Genomic DNA, 20,379 nt, shown 5'->3' on the forward strand with positions numbered 1-20,379 from the left:
CATTACCATATTTCAAGACTTATTAGTAAGCTACATTAATTTAGACAATGTGGTTTTGGTGTAAGAATGGACAAATGGATCAATGGAACAGAATAGAGTCAAGAAATAGACCCACATTTAAACACTTATTTGATTTTTTTCAACAAAGCACTGCTGCTGCTGCTAAGTTGCTTCAGTCATGTCTGACTCTGTGCGACCCCATAGATGGCAGCCCACCAGGCTCCGCTGTCCCTGGGAGTCTCCAGGCAAGAACACTGAAGTAGGCTGCCATTTCCTTCTCCAATGCATGAAAGTGAAAAGTGAAAGTTTAGTCGCTCAGTTGTGTCTGACTCTTTGCGACCCCGTGGACTGCAGCCTACCAGGCTCCTCCGTCCATGAGATTTTCCAGGCAAGAGTACTGGAGTGGGCTGCCATTGCCTTCTCCACAACAAGGCACTAAGATAATTTAATTTTAGTGGGAAAATTTAGGCAAAAAGGTCTTTTCAACAATTGGTGCTATAGCAAGTGGACATTCAAATGGAAAATAATGAACTTTGACTCCTGCCCAGCAGATAGTAAAATTTAAAAAATGGTAATTGAACTTGATAAAAACTTATAACTGATCAGTAAAGATATACTTTAAGAAAATGAAAAGGCAAACCACCAGTTGGGAAAAAGCATTCAGAATACACACATTTGAAAAAGGTCTCTCTTGTATATCTTACAAACTGATAAGAAAGACCCAAAACCCAATTTAAAAGTGGGCAAAAAACCTGAGCAGATACTTCACAAAAGGAGATAAATAAGTGGCAAACATGAAAAAGTGTTCAACTTTGGTTAAAACTATAATGAAAGAGTTCTGCGTACACCTTGAAGTGAAGTGAAGTTGCTCAGTTGTGTCCGACTCTTTGCGACCCCATGGACTGTAGCCTACTAGGCTCCTCTGTCCATGGGATTTTCCAGGCGATAGTACTAGAGTGGATTGCCATTTCCTTCTCCAGGGGATCTTCCCAACCCAGGGATCGAACCCAGGTCTCCTGCATTGCAGACAGACGCTTTACCATCTGAGCCACACCTTAGAATGACTGAAATGAAAATGACTGACAGTATCAAATGTTAGCAAGGGTATGGAGAAACTGGAACTCATACACTGTTGCTGGGCCTTGTTCATCCAAATAGGTTTGGGACATGTGTTTGTAGCATCTACTGAAGGTAAACATATATCCGCCCTATGGCCCATCAATTCTATTTCTAGGTACATACCTTAGAGAAGTGGAAATTTGTCCATAAAGACTTGTATAAAAACACTCATCACATGTTTATTCATCACCAGTGAAACTGGAAATAACCCCAGAGTCCATGAACAGGAGAACAGATACACTGTGGTATGTTTATGTAATGAAATATTATTTAGGAATAAAAGGAAACAAAAGATGCTACCCTTAACAATGCAGATGAACCTCACAGACATGATGGTTGAAAGAAAGAATGCAGACAAATGAGTGCATGCTGTATGATTCCATTTATATGAAATTATACAACAGGCAAAGCTAATCTCTAGTGAGAAGTCAGAAGAATGGTTATGCCTGGGGGCTAGAGAATCAACTTGGAAGGCGTTCAAAAGGACTTTGGAGCAATGGGAATGTTGGTGTATACATAGGTTCAGAGTTCATTGAGCTAAACGCTAGATTTATCTACAGATCTTGCTTGACTCACAATGGGGTTACATCACCACAGACCCACTGCAAGTTGAAAATACCTTAAGTCAAAAATGCATTAACCTATTGAACGTTGTAGCTTTGCCTAGCCTACCTTAAGCATGCTGAGGACACTTCCACTAGCCTACAGCTGGGCAAGCTCACCTAACACAAAGCCTGTTTTATAATGAAATGTTGACCATCTCATGTAATTTATTACATGAGAGCGAGAAGGTGAAAAGTGGAAATAGAATGGAGGGTACTCACCGTTAGCATCCACCGCTGAAAGCACTTTGAAGAATGATGGCAGCACTCAGCTAAGATTAATCGCTGGATGATGTGGAAGCTACAGAGACAGGGTGGTCCAGTCCTCTCTTCGGATGAGGCTCCAGAGTAGCTTGGGAGAAGGCACCGGCTCATCAACACTTGATTTAGCAGGTGGAGTGCTCTTGGGGAAGATACCAAGTTTTGACTATATGGTGTGTGTCTTCTCTCCATTGTATATTTCTCTAGAGCAAGCTAGAACATTTTGTATCTGCCTGTCAGCTCCTGTGGACCTCCCGTAATTGACATCCATTTCTTCTAACATCCTTCCACCATTGCTGATGGCAGCAAACGTCTCTGCCAGTTTCTTTGCTGTGAACTTTCCTGGTGCCCCGGGCATAACTTCTTCCTCTGCCTCAACTTCTCTCCCTCTTTCTTTCTCCGGTTTGAACAGATCCTCATTGGCAAGTTCTTCACCCTCAGTACCAACAAGCTCACGAATATCCTCTTCTTCAAATGTCCAATTCTAGGTGTTTCCCAAGCACTCATATCTCAGGACTGTTTCATCCACAACAGAATCTTGGTTAAAACCTTTGAACATGTTCACATATGTCTTTAAAACTCTCTGCAAAATGCAGTTCACTGTTCACTCATTGCTGTGTGACTTCTTCCCATGGGCAGCGATGGATGGTCTGGGTAGCATGTTTAATGTTATAACCTTTCCAAAACTCTCAGAGCATTTGACCAGTTCCCATTGCTTCAAGGGCGTGCACAGACATTTGGTGTCAAGAGTATGGTTTGAATGTAGCTGTGATGCCTTGGTCCTTGGGTGGAATGAGTACACTTGTGTTCACTGGCAACTATACAACCTTGACATCAGGATGCCTGTCCTGATATGCTGTGGATGCCCCGGAGCCTTGTCTGAGATCAGCCGAATCTTGAATGGGATATTGTTTTGCCTCCAATATTCTCTTGCCTGAGGGATAAAACACTTCAAAAGCCAGGCTTCAAACAATGTTAATGTCATCCAGGCTTTCTTGTTATGGCGATAACAAACGGGAAGTGAATGCCTGGTTCACATACTTGAATGCTCTGAGGTTCTCCCACTGGTAGATTAGGAAAAACTTTCATTCGAGCCCTGTGACTTTTCCACCCCCAAAGCAGCCTTCCACGCAGTCTCTGAAAGCCTTGAATCCTGGCATTGTCCTGGACTCCTGATGAATGTATGTTCTCTCCGGCACACACTTCCAGAACAAGCTCATTTCATCGACATTCAATATTTGTTCTGGCAAATATTTCTCATCCACAATTATCCTCTGCAGCTCTTCTTTAAAAGCTTTGGCACCTTCAGTATTGGCACTCGCTGCCTCACTGCTGACTTTCACATTATGAAAATTATGATACCTTTTGAAGCGGTGGAACCAGCCATGACTTGATATAAACATGTGCGTTACTTGTAGGATCATGGGCATGCTTTTTTACTGTATTGAAAGATGTCTTGCGTTAGCCTGGATTGTCAGTTGGCGAAGTGGTATGAGCTTCTGAACCTGATCTTCCATCCACATGGCAAGATAGTTTTCTTTCTTTCCTTTTTAAATATTCATTTGTTTATTTGGCTGCGCCAGGTCTTAGTTGCATCAAGCGGTATCTTTGATCTTTGTTGCAGCATAAGGGAACTAGTTGCCTGATTAGAGATGGAACCTGGGCTCCTTCTTTGGGAGCTTGGAGTCTTACCCACACTGGACCACCAGGGAAGTCCCTGTAAATTATATTTTAATTAAAAAAAAAAAAGAAAACGAATCCATTGCAATGCGAGGAGTGAGGTAAGCGCTTTCTTCCCTGGCACTTACCATCGTGTGTGTTGGTCACTCAGCTGTGTCTGACTCTTTGCGACCCCATGGACTGTACCTGCCAGGCTCTTCTGCCTGTGGAATTCTCCGGGTGAGTTGCCATTTCCTTCTCCAGGGGGGTCCTCCCTACCCAAGGATCGAACCTGGATCTCCTGAATTGCAGGCAGATTCTTTACCATCTGAGCCACCAGGGAAGCCCCACGCACAGGCACATATTCACACCTATGATACAGAATTTGTGCCGCCAGCTCTCGCACAGGGAGCCCTTGCTGCCTCCCTCATTCTTGTAATCCCAGCGCTGGGTATACAGCAGGCACCCTGCATGTAAAGCCAAGCTCTGTGCAGGGTGTGGGGGTGCTGAGGAAGGAGCCCATCTGCTCTGGCCAGGACTGGGGGTGTTTCACAGGGAAGAGGACGTTGGCGTCACACCCTGAAGGCTCCTGGGGGCTTTTCTGTGCGGAGTACAGGAAGATGGGCCAATAGGCAGAGGAGCCTGCACGTGCAAAGGCCAGGAGGCAGGAAGAGCTGCTTGTTGTGCTGTGGTGGGAGGAGCCTTGGCTGGTGGTTGTGCAAGGAGGGGAGGGGAGGATGCTAGGTGGGGCCTTATTCCCTGACCTGGAGAGTGTGGTCTTTGGTCTATGGGAGCCGTGGAAAGTTTTGAGAGAGGTCAGCCTGGTTCGATCCCTGGGTTGGGAAGATCCCCTGGAGAAGGAAATGGCAACCCACTCCAGTATTCTTGCCTGGAGAATCTCATGGACGGAGGAGCCTGGTGGGCTACAGTCCACGAGGTCGCAAAGAGTTGGACACGACTGAGCGATTTCGCTTCACTTCACTTCAGCCACAAAACAGAATCATTTTATAAAGATCAGTGGATCTGTGAACTGGACCCCAATGGAAGGGCTGGGAGTTCTTCATGGATGTAGGAGGGCAAAGTGATGGGAATAAGCCCAGGGACACTTGCACCTGCCCTGGGCATTCAGGGGAGGGTGGAGGGGCTGAGCCCTGGCCTGCTGGGCTGGTGAAGCAGCGCCACCTACTGGCAGGCCCTGCTCCTGGCCTTCACAGCCACCCAGATGCTTCTGGTCCCACATGGGACAGACCAGCCCATGGCCCTCGCTCGGAATGAGGGGCAGAACAAGACCTTCTCTGGGGACTGAGCTCTCCCTCTGGCTCAGCGGCCATGCCTCAGTACCTTGACCAGATGCAGAGAGGAACAGGGTGCCCTGGTACGGCATGCACACGTTAGCATTCCTAAGTTCTGCCAGTTCTGCCTGGGTTTGGAATGTAGTTCCACCACCTTCTAGCAGTGTGACCTTGCAGAGTTACTGAAGCTCTCAGTGCCTTGGTTTCCTTATCTGTGGATTAGGAATGGTGATAGCACCCCCTGTTAGGGTTGTTATGTGTCAGAACAGTGCCTGGTACATGGCAAGCACTCAAAGCTCTCATTGTATCTGCTATCACTTTGTCACCGTCATCACTCAAGGCACACAGTGAAGAGCTCTTTGGAGGGCTCCCGGGCTGGAGGCCGAGGGGCAGCCTACAGCACAAGGGGCCTGGGGGCAGCCATGGCAGCTGGAGAAGGGCTGGTCCCCGGGGCTAAACAGCTCAGACTGTCTCCTGACCACAGTGGGGATGACCAAAGGGTATGGGCCAGGAGGAATGAGGTCAGGTCTGTATTTTGCAAACCTAGCATCTACACATCCCTTTCTGCTGTCACATGTGCCCTTCCATTGAGCCTCACGCCCAGCATCCTGGTCCTCAGCATGCAAACCAGGAAACAGGCTCAGGGAGGTTCCGGAACGTGCGCCATTCCCATCGTGAATTAGGGTCAGGACTCTAAATTCTCAGCTGGTGCCCCCTCCGCCCGGGGCTCCATCTATCTCTTGGTTCTGTGGTTATGGGAGGAGTTCCGTCGCTTTCCCAGCCCCTCTTAGCCAGAGCAACAATCTGCCTTTAAGAATTAATTTTAGAACTGAGATTGGGCTTGGCATGCAGGCGTGTGTGCCAAGTCACTCCAATCGTGTCTGACTCTTTGGGACCCTGCGGACCATAGCCCACCAGGCTCCTCTGTCCGTGGGATTCTCCAGGCAAGAATACTGGAGTGGGTTGCCATTTCCTTCTCCAAGGGATCTTCCCAACCCAGGAATCAAACCTGGGTCTCCTGCGTTGCAGGCAGATTCTTTACCTACTGAGCTATCAGGGAAGCCCCAAAGCAACTATATACTCCAACTAAAAAAAAAATGACATGTTAAATTGAAATTAAAGCATCTTTCTTTTCCCAGCTGGGCCTGTTTCTGGCTGGGAGATCTGCAGCAAGAAGCAGCTGTGAGTGTGTGTGTGTGTGTGTGTGTATGTGAGTGTGTGAGCATGTGAGTGAACGCGTGGGTGAGAAACGGTGTATGTTTCTTATCAGTTCAGTTCAGTTCAGTCTCTCAGTCGTGTCTGACTCTTTGCAACCCCATGGACTGCAGCACGCTAGGCCTCCCTGTCCATCACTGACTCCCAGAGTCTAATCAGACTCATGTCCGTTGAGGCAGTGATACCATATTTCTTATGCAGACAGTCTATTTGGACTCCTTGGACCCAGGCTCACCTACCCCCCTGTGTCTCATCAGGTCCCTTGCTGTGAGGAGTGGTGACATTGACTGCCCTCCCATCCCCTACCCCAGTGGCCTATGCCAGCTGCTTCCTGAGATCTTCCTGCCATGGATCTGAGAGTCCCCAAGGCCTGGGTTTGCCCCTGGGCACCTCTCCCTGCAGACTCCCGTCCCCTCACTTCGAAGGTTCCAGCCCCTGCCTGGCTGCGCCCTGCCAACACTTCCGCCTCCCCTATCCCCAACTTAGAGCTCCAGGGGGAAGCGGCTTTGCTGGAATGTTTATGAAACACAAGGGAGAGGATTTTTTTTTTTTTCCCAAAGAAAAATTCGTGTAACAGGATTTTTCAGATTTAGCGCACTATTTCTGAAATTCGAAACGTGACTTATGTGTTTTCCTGTCAACAGGGTGCCTAAAAACATCACGCCTGCTGCTCTCAATTAATTCACAATTTTCCCATTCATGATTAAGTTGCTTGGTGTCAGCAGATGCAAGTTCTGTGAAGTCACGCAGTTTTGCTTTCAAGAGGAAGCTGTGCAGACTTCATCAAGCCGGGATGGAAATTGAATCATAAAGCTGGACTTTTGCCCCTTGTGAAAATCAGTCATATGTATGTTTTCTTTTTCTAAAGTATAGTTGATTTCCAGTGTATAAATTACACTGTTTCAGGTGTGCAGCAAAGTGATTCAGTTTTATACGTACGTGAGGGTGCTCAGTCGTGTCTGACTCTGCGATCCCATTGTAGCCCGCCAGGCTTCTTTGTCCATGGGATTTCCCAGGCGGGAATACTGGAGTGGATTGCCATTTCCTGCTCTGTGGGATCTTCCCAACTCAGGGATTGAACCCCCTGTCTCCTTTGTCTCCTCCATTGCCAGGCAAAGTCTTTACCGCTGTGCCACTTGGGAAGCCCGTACATATATTCTCTTTCAGATTCTTTTCCCTTAGAAGTTATTACAAAATACTGAGTGTAGTTCCCTGCGCTATACGGTAGCTCCTTGTTGGTTATTATTTTATTTGTAGTAGTGTGTGTCTGTTAATCCTAAACTCCTAATTTATCCCCCCATCCCCTTTGTGTGTGTGTGTGTGTGTGTGTATGTGTGTGTTAAGTTGCTTTGTTAGGTCCAACTGTTTGTGACCCCATGGATTGTAGCCCACCAGGTTCCTCTGTCCATGGGGTTCTCCAGGCAAGAATACTAGAGTGGGTTGCCAGATCCTTCTCCAGAGGATCTTCCCGACCCAGGGATGGAACCTGGGTCTCCCACATTTCAGGCAGATTCTTTACCATCTGAGCCAGCCATAAATTTAGTTGCTATGCGTGTGGGGTCTGTTTCTGTTTTATAAATAAGTTCATTTTTGTTAGATTCCATATAAAAGCGATATCGTATGATATTTGTGTTTCTGTGTCTGGCTGGGCTGGGTGGTCTCTGCAGGAGTGGAGTCTGCGGTGGGCAGAGGGGGGCCCTCACACTGTCCTGATGCTGCCCTTGTGTTAGTTACAGGACTCTGATCAGACCCACATACAGAGTGTCCTACCGCACGGTGACGGCGCTGGAATGGAGGTGCTGCCCTGGCTTTACCGGGAGCAACTGTGATGAGGGTGAGTCTCTGGGGAAAATTTCGGTTTGGAGAAAATAAAATCGATAAAAATTCTGGGATGCCAGAAGACTTTGACTACATGGACTAAAATGGTCAATGTTGATGAAGGAGCTATGTGCTTGTGAATATGTAAATTTTTATATTATCCAGCTAAAAGTACTGAATTGTCATTTACCTGTAACTGTGTTTATCATTTTATTAATTTTAAATAAGGGGGTCAGGGGATGGCTGCTGGCCAGACCGGTCCTCAGAGTCTCTGGATGCTTCCCTCCCACCTGCCCTCCTTCTGGGAGAAGTTCCTCTCTTTTTCACATTCTTTCTTTCCCCCAAGCATCTCTGAACTTAAATGCCCAGGACCGGCCAGCTGGGGTGAGCCTGACACCCTGCCCGGGGGGCACTGAGGTGGGGTCCGTGTGTGCACTGCTCAGGCCAGGCCTGGAGGAGAATCATAAACCCCGGCCTGGGGAGGAGATTCAACGCACAGCCTATTTCTTCTGCTCTGGCTCTGACTCACGCAGGAGCTGGGGCAGGCAGAGCTGGGTATATGGGCTCTGAGTAAATGCAGATGAGGACCTGTGAGCCTAGAAGCCGCACCTGTTGTAGAATAAGGCAGATGGGCCTGGTAGGTGGAAGGAGCAGGAGGGCCTCACCCCAGCAGCTCCTCTGCCCAGTTGGTGCTCAGAGAGAGGGCAAGGCCCAGGGCCAGGTATCCCTTCCAAGCCCCGGGCCCTGGGCTCAGTCTGGCTCTGCAGCCCGAAGGGGCCAGAAAGCAGTGCTCAGGCAGGAATCAGAGAGGGTGTCAGAGTCCACTGCTACCTGGCTCACATCCAGCCTGATGAACAGGTTTGCAGCTCACCCGGTTCTCCAGAAGAGCTGGGCTGTCCCAGCTCAGGAGTCGGTTTTGTATTTGGAAACAGTAGCTGTCCTCAACCTTGACTTTCTGACAACATGATCCTTCCTCTTCTTTTTTTTTTAATTCCCTGACTTGCTGATTTTACTTATGTGTGTATGCACAGTCCCTCCAGTCATGTCTGGCTCTTTGTGACCCCATGGACTGTAGCCCGCCAGGCTCCTCTGTCCCTGGGTATTCTCCAGGCAAGAATACTGAAGTGGATGGCCATGCCCTCCTCCAGGGGATCTTCCTGACCCAGGGATTGAACCCGAGCCTCTTGCATCTCTTGCATTGTAGGTGGATTCTTTACCCACTGAGCCACCGGGAAGCCTGATTTTAGTTATATTTATGTTAAAACACTATTTGCTGTTGTTTAGTTGCTAAGTCGTGTCTGACTCTTTGTGACCCCATGGACTGTAGCTTGCCAAGTTCCTCTGTCTCTCTCCACTGGCAAGTGGGTTCTTTACCACCAAGCCATCTGGGAAGCCCAAGTTAGATCCTACAGAACAATAAAAACAAAACCTTTGGGGTTGCCCTCTCTACCGAGAAATCATTTACATCTCTGCAGTTTTGTACAAGTTAATCTTCAACTTCACAGAACCTGAGCTGTAACCTGTGATGAATGGCAAGGAAACAAGGTGACCTTCTCCCAGGATAACCCGTGCCCTGAAGTTGGCTCCATGACATTGAAAGGTTGGGCCATCACCTTTTGGGCCCACGCACATGTTTTGGGTAATTCTTGTAGACTTCACGGACAAAGCACAGCATTTGGCAAGCAGCATCAGGCCAGGGGTGTTTGGGGGTCAAGCTTTGTTCTCAGGGAGGTTCTGCCCACCAGGACAGCAGTAGGTTCAAGCAGGACCGGAGGCGCACCCTTCCTGGGAGAGGAGATGGGGTAACTCTGACCTGGTCAAATGCCCCCAGAGGTACCTGCCCTTGAGAGTGCGTGGTACCTCCTCTCCAGAAGAAAGGTCATCCCTGGTCAACCGCACTGATGTGGGTTATCAGCACACTCACCAGAAACGTCTGGGCATCCTGAACTAATTAGTGAGAGGTGTCAGCACATCGCAAGACACTCTCAGCCTCAGAGCCTCTGCCAGCCCTCCCCTCTGGAAGGATCTTCCAGACTTGCCCGCCTCGATGAGGACGTGTGTGCATCTTAGGGCTTGGGATGAGGTTTGCCTCTTTCAGGGAGCCTTGGGGTTGAGCAGTCCTTATCCAGCTGTGAGCATGAGGGTCCTGGGAATCCTATGGGCTCGAGGGATTCCTGGGAGCAGGAGGCCTTTGGCTGAGGTTGGGACTGGCTTCTGGAAGCCCTGGTAACGACTTTACATTCCCAAGGATAAACCCATAATGTCAGGTGAAGTCAGAGCGGTGTCTGTGACTTCAGACACATTCCTGAGATGGTTGTGGAGGGGCCTGGACTGTGAACTCCCACTCTGTTCCCAGGCCGACCTCTCTGGAAAGCCCGCAGGTCAGAGGTGCCCTCCTCCGTGGTTTCGCTTTGCCTCAGATGAGATTCCCCAGGAGAAGTGCCTTATTTTTTCTGACGTGTCTGGCCTTCCTTCCAAGTTGTCAGGTCTCTGGTTTTACGACTTGGGCTGGGATTGCCTGGGTAGGTGGCTCCCGCCTCCCAGATAGCCTGTCTCTGGACCTGTTTCCCTCTGCTCCGTCTCCCCTTCTATTTCCTCCCTGGATGCCCCAGGAGTGCTGGCCCGAGGCTTGGGAATGCTCTCCTTCATAGACGTGTCTCCTGCATTGCAGGCAGAGTCTTTACCAACTGAAGCACCAGGGAAGCCTCACGTCTATATACCGTCTATCCTAATTACTTAAAAAATATGTTTTTATTTAATTATTTGCCTGTGCCGGATCTTAGTTTCAGCATGCGGGATCTTTAGTTGGAGCATGCAGACTCTCACTTGTGGCATGTGGGATCTAGTTTCCTTACCAAGAATTGAACCCAGGCCCCCTTCTTTGGGAGCATGGAGCCTTAGCCACCCGGACCACAGGGGAAGTCCCCCATCCTAATTATTTGAGGATTCTGCATTTGTGAATTTTACTAAAATTTATTTGTAACCCAAATTAACACCTGAAGCATTTCTGTGGCCATTCAGAGCTGTGTGCAGAGTGTTAAAAAATTTGAGTCACCTCGTGTGTGTTCCCATGTTAGGAGGTTGAACCGGATGGCTCCCCTGCTTCCTGGTTTCAGTTCTCATGCAAACAAGCGTCCTTTTCACAGTCTGTTTAGTGCCGTGTTTTTCGCATTTTTGTGCTTTTCTTTTTTTTGGCGGGGGGAGTGATATCCTTGTCTAAAATATCTTCAAGCATAGCGCCGGCCAATGCTCTTAGTGCAAAAAGACTCTGATGTGACTTCCTGAGAAAATAACATGTGTTAAGTAAGCTTTGTTTGGCATGAGTATACAGTGCTGCTATTGGCTGTGGGTTAAATGTTAATGAATCTACAATATAGATTCAATAAGATGTCCTTAGATGGAAGCCCACATAAAACAAGGTTATGTATTGATCGTATTGATCGGCTGATGAAAATGCTGTGACCTGATGCTCACAGGAATCTAATCCTGTATTTCCCCTACAAGCGATGGTTCAAGTCACTGATTCAGGATTCTCCCGGGGACTTGATGAAATGTGGCTACCCTGAATAAGGAGAATTAACTGTAATATCTGCATCTATCTAGAAATATTTTTTCCTTATTGCACAAGCAAGTACATGTTGGGTGTAGAAAAGTGAAAACATCCAGAATTTTACCTCTCAAGGTGACCTCCGGTCTCACGTTGAAGAAAAACCCCCAGACCCTTTATTTAGTTGGGGAAGGGCTGCCCTGGGTCTGTGCTGTGGCACGCAGGCTTTCTCTCTTTGTGGCATACAGGCTTCTCTTATTGTGGAGTGGGGCTCTCTAGTTGTGGTATGGGCTTAGTTGCCCAGTGGCTTGTGAGATCTTAGTTCCCCGACCAGGGGAACACCCTGGGTCCCACACCCCCTGCATTGGAAGGCGGATCTCAGCCACTGGACCGCCAGGGGAGATCCACAGACCTTTCTCTGTGCTTTCGTGTCTGTTACACTCTGCACACCATTCAATAACTTTCTTTTTCACGTTGACTGTCATGAACACCTCTCCTTGTCAATAGATTGCTTTCTCTAGTGTCATTTTCAATGGCTGTGGAATTTGGGTACACACTTTATTAACTAACCCCCTACTAGAAAATATTTAACTTGTTTCCCTTTAAAAATTTTTAATAATCTTGGTGCAAATGTCTTTCTTTAACTGACAAAAAATTTACGTATACCAGCGGACACCCATTTTAAGTGTACAATTTGATGAATTTTGATACATGCATATATCACCTCACAGAAAATCCCCACCCCTTAACAACCTGTATTCTGATTTCTAACATCATAGATCAGTTTTATCCATGCTTGAACTTCACGTAAAAGGAGTCATACAGTATATACTCTTTTGTGCATGCTTTCTTTCACTTAGGATGTTTTTGAGATTTATTCATGTCCTTATATGTGTATCAGTAGTTTCTTTGTTACTGAGAATTGTTCCATTGTATGCATACCTATGTGCTAAGTCGCTTCAGTCATGTCCAACTCTTTGTAACCTTGTGAACAGTAGCCCATCAGGCTCCTCTGACCATGGGATTCTCCAGGCAAGAATACTGGAGTGGGTTGCCACTCCCTTCTCCAGGGGATCTTTCTGACCCAGGGATTGAACCCACGTCTCTTCTGGCTCCTGCACTGTCAGGCAGATTCTTTACCAGTACTGCCGCGTGGGAAGCCCGTCCAATTGTAAAAATAACCAGTTTTATTCACCCGTTTTCCTGTGGATAGATGTTTGCGCTGTTTATAGTTTTTGCCTTTATGAAGAAAGCTTCTGTGTACAGTCTTGTTTATGTCTTTCTATCAACATGTCTGTTTTTATTTCCCTTGGGTAAATCCCTAGAAGTGGAATTGCTAGGTTGTGACGTACGTTTAACTTTTTAAGAGTCAAACTGTTTTCCAAAGTGGTTTTACCATGTTACACTCTTATCAGCAAAGTATGTTCTAATTGCTCCACATCCTTGTCAACAGTTGGTGTTGTCAGCGTTTAATTGTAGCCATTGTAGTGGGTATGAAGTGAGACTTCCCTGGTAGCTCAGCTGGTAAAGAATCCACCTACAATGCAAGAGACCCTGGTTCTATTGCTGGGTTGGGAAGATCCCCTGGAGGAGGGCATGGCAACCCACCCCAGTATTCTTGCCTGGAGAATCCCCACAGACAGAGGAGCCTGGCGGGCTACAGTGCATGTGTTCACACGGAGTTGGACACGACTGAAGCGACTAAGCCGCAGCAGCAATGGGTATGAAATGCTTTCTAATTGGCTCTTGCCTGTTGACTTAAGATGTTGAGCATCTTTCTGTATGCCTATCTGAGTGCTTACTAACCATTCTTATATCTTCTTTTGTGTCTGTTCAAGACTTTTGCTCATTTTTGAATTGTTTAATAATAATAATAAAATCAGCCAAACTGTTTCCAAAGAAGTGTTAACGTTTTGTACTCTTACAAGCATAGTGTGTTCCAGCTGTTCCCCATTCTCACCGATATTTGGTGGTGTTAGTTTTTTTCACTTGAACTGTTCTAGTAAGGATGGAATGATATGTTAATCTAGTTTTCTTCTTTTTAAAGTCTGGTTTGACCACTCTAGTTCTTTTGCATTTCCATAAAAATTTTACAGTCCATTTATTAATGTCTACAAAAATGTTTATTGGGCTGAGGTTAGGATTGTGATGATTATGCAGACCCAGTTTGGGGAGAATGGATCTCTTAATGGTGAATCTTCTGACTCATGAACATGATACTGCTCTGCGTTTATATAAGGCTTTAATGTTTCTCAGCAATATTTTGTAGTTTTCACAGTAGACAGCTTTCTTATCTTTTATTAGATGTATTTATAAGTATTTCTTTTTTTTTGGTGCTTCTAAAAATGGGATTAAAGTTTTCATGTTATAATTATTTTGTTGATAGTATATAGAAATATATTTGATTTTTGATTATTGACTTTGTGTCTGAAACCCATGCTAAATCCATTTTTTAATTCTTACATATTGATTATAGCTTATATATTGATTTGTTTGGATTTTTTACATAAACTATCATGTTTTCTGTGACTAAAAACATTTTTGCTTTTTCTTTTCAAATATTTTGCTTTTAATTTCCTTTTCTTGCCTTACTGGACTGACTAGAATGTCTCGTAAAATGTTTAATAGAAGTTGTGAGAACAGATACACTTGTTCCTGATCATAGGGGAGAAGTTCTCAATATTTCAAAATTTATTATTAAATATGTTATTAGCAGTAGGTTTTCTACGTATTGGCGAAGGAAATGGCAACACACTCTAGTACTCTTGCCTGGAGACGTCCATGGATGGAGGAGCCTGGCGGGCTATCCATGGGGTCACAAACAGTTGGACACGACTGAGCAACTAACACTTTCTATGTGTACTATTTATCAGATGAGGACAGTCACTTCTAAGTTGGTTGAGAGTATTCATCAGGAATAGGAATAGGTGCTAAATCTTATCAAATGCTTTTTCTGCATCTATATTCAAGTAATAATACGTTTATCCTTTGTTATGTTAATGCAACACATTGATTGATTTGGAATACTAAACCAATCTTTGTTCCTGGGAGTAGCCTTATTATTACTGGAATGAAGTTCATTTGGATACTTTATTCTTTTTTATATTTCCATGTTTGATGTCTATCTGTAGTTTTCTTTCCTTCTACTGTCTATCAATTTTTAATTATGTGGGTTAAGCTGTTCTCATAAAAAGAACTGGGAAATTTTTCCTCCTCTGTTTTCTGAAAACTCTTTTTTTTTTTTGAAGATTGTATTGCTTTTTCCTTAAGTGTTTAATTAAAACTTTGAAATCACAGGGAAACCATCTGGACCTGTACTTTTATTTGTGGGGAAATTTTTGATAACAAATTCATTCTCTTTCATCTATATAGGGCCACGCATGTTTTCTATTTCTTAATATTAATAATTATTTGCACATTTTTAATCTTTATAGGAGTGTAATTTACATACAACTCATTACATGTATTTAATTTACATACAGCAGAAGTATACAGTTCAATAACTTTTGACCCCATGAATGAATAATTTTCTATGTAAGTCTCTTTTCTCTGGTATTCCGCCCACCAAATTTGCCTTAGCCTCCCTGTACTCTGATTTCTCTTTCTTCCGTTCAGACAGATGACTGTGTTCTGCTTGGTGCCACCACCACGTGCCCCAGTCTGGAGAGTGCTTCCAGGAACCGCCCTGTTTGTTTTCCTTCTCTCAGGAATCACTGCTCCACATGGTTCAATGTCTGTAAACATTCGTTTCATAAATTTCATCTCATTTTCTAGTTGTTTATAATGGGAGGGCAAGTTCAATATGATTTAGTCTACCACGACTGGAATCAGAAGTTACATATTTTCCTTTATTGGCCTTTTAGTCCAAAGGGCTACAATCTGTATCCTTAACTTATCATAGCAAACTTAAATATGGGGCTATTCCGTGTAAAATGAAAGAACATTTTAACAGTTCATGTATCTGCTCCCTCCATTCTTCGTGCCATTGTCGGCATATGCTTTAAATATGAGTGTGTTAGACATTTTACAATTCGACGTTATACTTTTTGCATTAACAGTCAGATTACTATTTAAGAAGTGAAGAGAAGGAAAGACAGTCTTCCCTTTATTCTGTAGTTATCATTTCCAGTGATCTTTCTTTCTTCCTGGAGCTCTTTCTTCTAGAATCCTTTTTCCTCAGCGCCAGCATTACTTACAGTACAGATCTACTTATAGTGAATTCGCTGAACTCAAAAAGAATTTTTTAGTATCTACTTTGTGTTAATGTTTATCTATCTATCATCCATCTGTCTGTAAATCTATAGATATTTGTATCTATAGAAACATACATTTGTTGTTTAGTTGCTAAGCCATGTTCGATTCTTTGTGACCCCATTGCCTGTAGCGTGCCAGGTTCCTCTGTCCTCCGCTATCTCCGAGAGTTTGCTCAAATTCATGTCCATTGAGTCAATGACTTAACATAAAATTTACCATTTCAGCCATTTTAAAGCATGTGATTCAGTGGTATTAAATATATTCACAGTGTTTTGCAACCATCATGCTATCTAATTCCAGAATTTTTTATCACCCCAAAGGGAAACGCTATACCCGTTAAGCAGTCATTCCTCATTCTCTCCTTCCCTTAGCGCTTGGCAACCACGAATCTGTTTTCTGTCTCTACTGATTTACCTATTTTAGATATTTCATATAAGTGGAATCATTCAATATGAGGCCTTTGTGTCTGGCTTCTTTTACTTAACATAATGTTTTGAAGCTTCATCCAAGTTGTGGCATGTATCTGAATAATGAATAATATTCCATTAGATGGGTACACTCCTTTTGTTTATTCATTCATCAGTTGATGGACAATTTGGGTTGTTTCCACCTTTCGACTATTGTGATTAGTGCTGCTTTGCACATTCACATACAAGTTTTTGTTTGAACACCTGTTTTCGATTCTTTTTGATGTATACTTAGGGTTGGGGTTTCTGAGTCATATGGTAATTTTCTGTTTAACTAGCTGAGGGACTGTAAGACTGTTTTCATAATGGCTGCACCATTTCACATTTCCACCTGCAATGTACAAGGGCTATAGTTTCTCCACTTTATCTACAATACTTCATTTTCCATTAACTTTTGGAATATTTTTATTGAGTTTATAATTGTGGATTGATTTTTTTTTTCTTTCTGTTATTTTAAACAGCTTGGTCATTCTATTGTCTTTCTGCATCCATTATTTCAGGTGAGAAGTCTGCTGGAATCATGTTGTTTCCCCACTAGGAATGTTTCCTTGGGTTGTTTTTAAGATTTTTCTTTATCTTTGCCTTTCAGCAGTTTGACTATGATGTTACCAAGTGAGATTTTAAAAATCTTGCTTGGGTTTCTTTGAACCTCTTGAATCTGCGAGTCAGTGTTTTTTGAGCATATTTGGAAAATCTTGTCCATTATTTCTTCAAATGTATTTTTCTGCCTTATTCTCTCCCCTCCTCTTAAGATTCCATTTGCATCAATGTTAGATTGCTTGAAATTGTCATTGAGGATCTGTGTTTTTTCCCCTCCTTTCTTCAGGTCGGATAATTTCTATTGATCTGTCGTCCAGTTCATTGACTCTTATGACTTTACAAGCTGCTGTCAAGACCTCCAGTGGAATTTTCACTTCAGATATTATACTTTTCAGTTCTGAAATTTCCATGTGGGTATATATGTGTGTTTTTGTTTTGTTTTGTTTATATTTCCCTGATAAGCTCTCCCCATCTGTTCACTCATTGTGACCATAACTTATTTTTGTATCCAAGAATGTGTATGTAATAGCTGCTTTTAAGTCCTTGTCTTCTATTTCCAACATCTGGGTCATCATATGGTTTGTTTGTACTGACACTTTTGACCTGGGTAGCATTTACTTCTTTCTCTATCTCTCTCTTTCATTCCCCTTCCTTCCTTCCGTGTTAATAGCTTTTGCTTGTCTACTGGACACTGTAAACGATATGCTGCAGAGATTCAGATTTTTGGGGAGAGTGTTGACTTTTGTGTAGCAAACAGTTAAATCACTGTACATTTATGAAGGCTTGGTTTTTATACTTTATTGGGGTGAATATGTAAAGCTCTTAGACCTGGGATACAGCTTTTTTACCTAAGGCGTAGCCTTTCTGTGGTTTCAAAGGCACACTATAATAATAAACACCTAACTAAGGTGTTTATTAAGCCCCCTAACTTGGAGAGACTCAAGCTCTAGGTCATCTTCCTTTTATTAGACAGCAGCTGATACATCTGCTCAGCTTTTGTAGCTTCCCCACTGTTGTTCTCTGCTAAGCTCATTGGAATCTCCCCTGCACATGCACAGTTCAGGGGTCAGCCAAGGATTTCAGGGTAGTTTGTACACAGAGTTTAAGGCTCTCAGCTCCATGTTGTTCTTCTCTAATTAGATTTCTTTCCCCAGTTTCCAGGTTCCCTGGCAGCCTTAAGACTAAACAACTGCAGGTTTTGATTTGCATTCTGGCCAACCCTGCATTGCCTGAATTGGGGTATGCCCTTGAGGGAAAAGCCATGTGATGTGGTATTCACTCAGTGCTAATCTCTCTTTTTTTTTGCAGGTTTTGAATTCCCACCAGTTTCTGCTGGCTTTTTGTTATTCTTTAGTGCCTTCAGATAGTTGTTTAAAAATTTTATCTAGAGTTTGTTATTTTTATCTTAAGTGGAATTAGTCTGACACAAGCTACTCCATCCTACTGGCACTCGAACTTTGTGACCATCTTTTTAGTTAGATCTTTGTCCACACCTTTAGTGATTTCCTTAGAATAAATTCCTAAGCAGAATTATTGGGTCAAGGAGCATATACACCACATCAAGGATTGTGAATCATACTGCCAAACAAGTCCCTAGAAAGGTCGCTTGTTACAGTGTTGTGGACAGGTTGAGAAATTCTGGAGGATAGAGTGTTGTCATGACTGACTTCCCACTGTGGTACCTGACACAGTGCTGGTACTTAGTATCTGTGAAGGCTGTTGACTGACTGTACCTGGAATACGATTGCTGCTGGTGCTGATCAAAGGAGTCGGCTTTAATCCTGGGACAGAGGACCCCCGCTTCATCACTAGAGCTACATTTGAAAGGGTTCCTTCAGCCACCTTCTGCCAGCAGATGTCCCTTCAGTGAGTTCAGCTGGCTGGCAGCAGAGATGATACCGACACCTTTATCAACATCGTATAATTACGTCGGTATTCCTCACGTCTGAAATTTTGTACTTTCAGGAGGTCCTTCAGTCACGTTATTTTATATTTCCACAGTACAGATGCTGCTACAGACTGTCTGTGTCCACCTCCCAGATGTATATGTTGAAATCTATTCCTCAAGATATAGGTATATTAGGGGACTTTGGAAGGTAATTGAGAGAAGCCTGGTGGCTTCAGTCTATAGGGTTGCAGAGAGTCAGACACCACTGAAGCAACTTAGCATGGGAGGTAATTAGGTCATGAAGGTAGAGCCCTTATGAATGGGACTGTTGTTGGTTGTTGTTGAGTTGCTAAGTCGTGCCTGACTCTTTTGCAACCCCACCGACTGTAGCTGACCAGGCTCCTCTGTCCATGGGATTTCCCAAGCAAGAATATTGGAGTGGGTTGCCATTTCCTTTTCCAGGGGATCTTCCTGACCCAGGGATTGAACCCATGTCTCCTGCATTGGCAGGAGGAGTCTTTACTGCTGAGCCACCTGGGACGCCCTGTGAAGGGGGTTAGTGACCTTATAAGAGACTCCAGAGAGCTCCCTCACCCTTTCTGCCATGTGAGGACCTGTGAAGAAGACAGATGCCTGTGAACCAGGAACTTGGCCAAGGTCATCCAGCTGAGAAATTGCTGATACAGAGCTGAAACCTGAATCTCTTGCTCCTGATTAAATCCTCCTTATTCTAAAAAACTGGCAACCTTTAAGGTATTGGGAAATCCCACTCAAAGTTTCCCCAGCACAAAGGACAGATCAGCTGGACTCTCACCTGGCACCTTCATGGAACACCTGCTGTGGTCTGGTCCCTGGTGTCTTAGAAGCGAGATCTCATGTTGCGTTAGTGTCATGGAGGAGCTTTGCACAAACTCATCAGGAGATGATAAGTTTCATTCAACCAGGGGATACTTCCTGTGTGTTGTGTGTGTGCGCGTGCGTGCACTGGAGTCCTGGCCAGGACAGGAAATGAATCCTCTGGGCCTCCATATGGGCAAGGGCAGGCCTGGGGCGAGGTAGCTCAGCTAGTGCATCCAAGCGCTGAACTGACTGATTTGAGTCCAAGATGATGCTGACATTTCACCTCTGGCTAGAGCTCTGTGTATGAGTGTGTTTGTGTTTTAAATGGCTGAGTGTTCAAAGCCAGAAGGAGTTCTCCTGGGAGGAGGCTGTAGCCTCCTGGGTAATCTGCAGAGCTCAGCATTTTAGGGAATCTGATGATGTTTCTGAGACTTGCTACCATGGCTGCCATTAAAGGGAGGGGGACAAGCCAGTAGAACCATATATTCAGATTAGCCTGGAGGTTCTAGATGCTGTGCAAGATGCTTGGGTCACACTGACGAAAAGGAGACCTCAGGAGCTCCTAAATAGAAGGGGCAGGAGTGTGTTGGAGAGTGCCGGGGATAGAGGTGTGAGCAGATTATCATAATACTGCCAAGTAAAGGGCTTTGCTAAAGGCATGTTAGGAACTTCCCTGGTGGTTCAGTGGTAAAGAATCCATCTGCCAATGTAGGAGACGCTGGTTCGATCCCTGGGTTGGGAAGATCCCCTGGAGGAGGAAAGGACAACCCACTCCAGTATTCTTGCCTGGGAAATCCCATGGACAGAGGAGCCTGGCTGACTACAGTCCACGGGGGCACAGAAGAGTGACTAAAGAACAGCAACAAAAGGCAAGTTA

At 44.7% G+C, this 20,379-nt stretch overlaps 1 protein-coding gene across 1 annotated transcript in view; it reads left to right on the plus strand.

The window, feature by feature from the left end:
* COL26A1 (collagen type XXVI alpha 1 chain) overlaps positions 1-20,379 on the plus strand; it is a 164,896-nt gene that overhangs the window by 63,972 nt on the left and 80,545 nt on the right. The window contains exon 3 of the mRNA XM_068969241.1: positions 7,885-7,982. Within this exon, the coding sequence (XP_068825342.1) occupies positions 7,885-7,982 (98 nt within the window). The remainder of the gene's footprint in view (positions 1-7,884; positions 7,983-20,379) is intronic.

Source organism: Capricornis sumatraensis, chromosome 3, assembly GCF_032405125.1.
Source record: "Capricornis sumatraensis isolate serow.1 chromosome 3, serow.2, whole genome shotgun sequence".
Classification (NCBI taxonomy): Eukaryota; Metazoa; Chordata; class Mammalia; order Artiodactyla; family Bovidae; genus Capricornis; species Capricornis sumatraensis.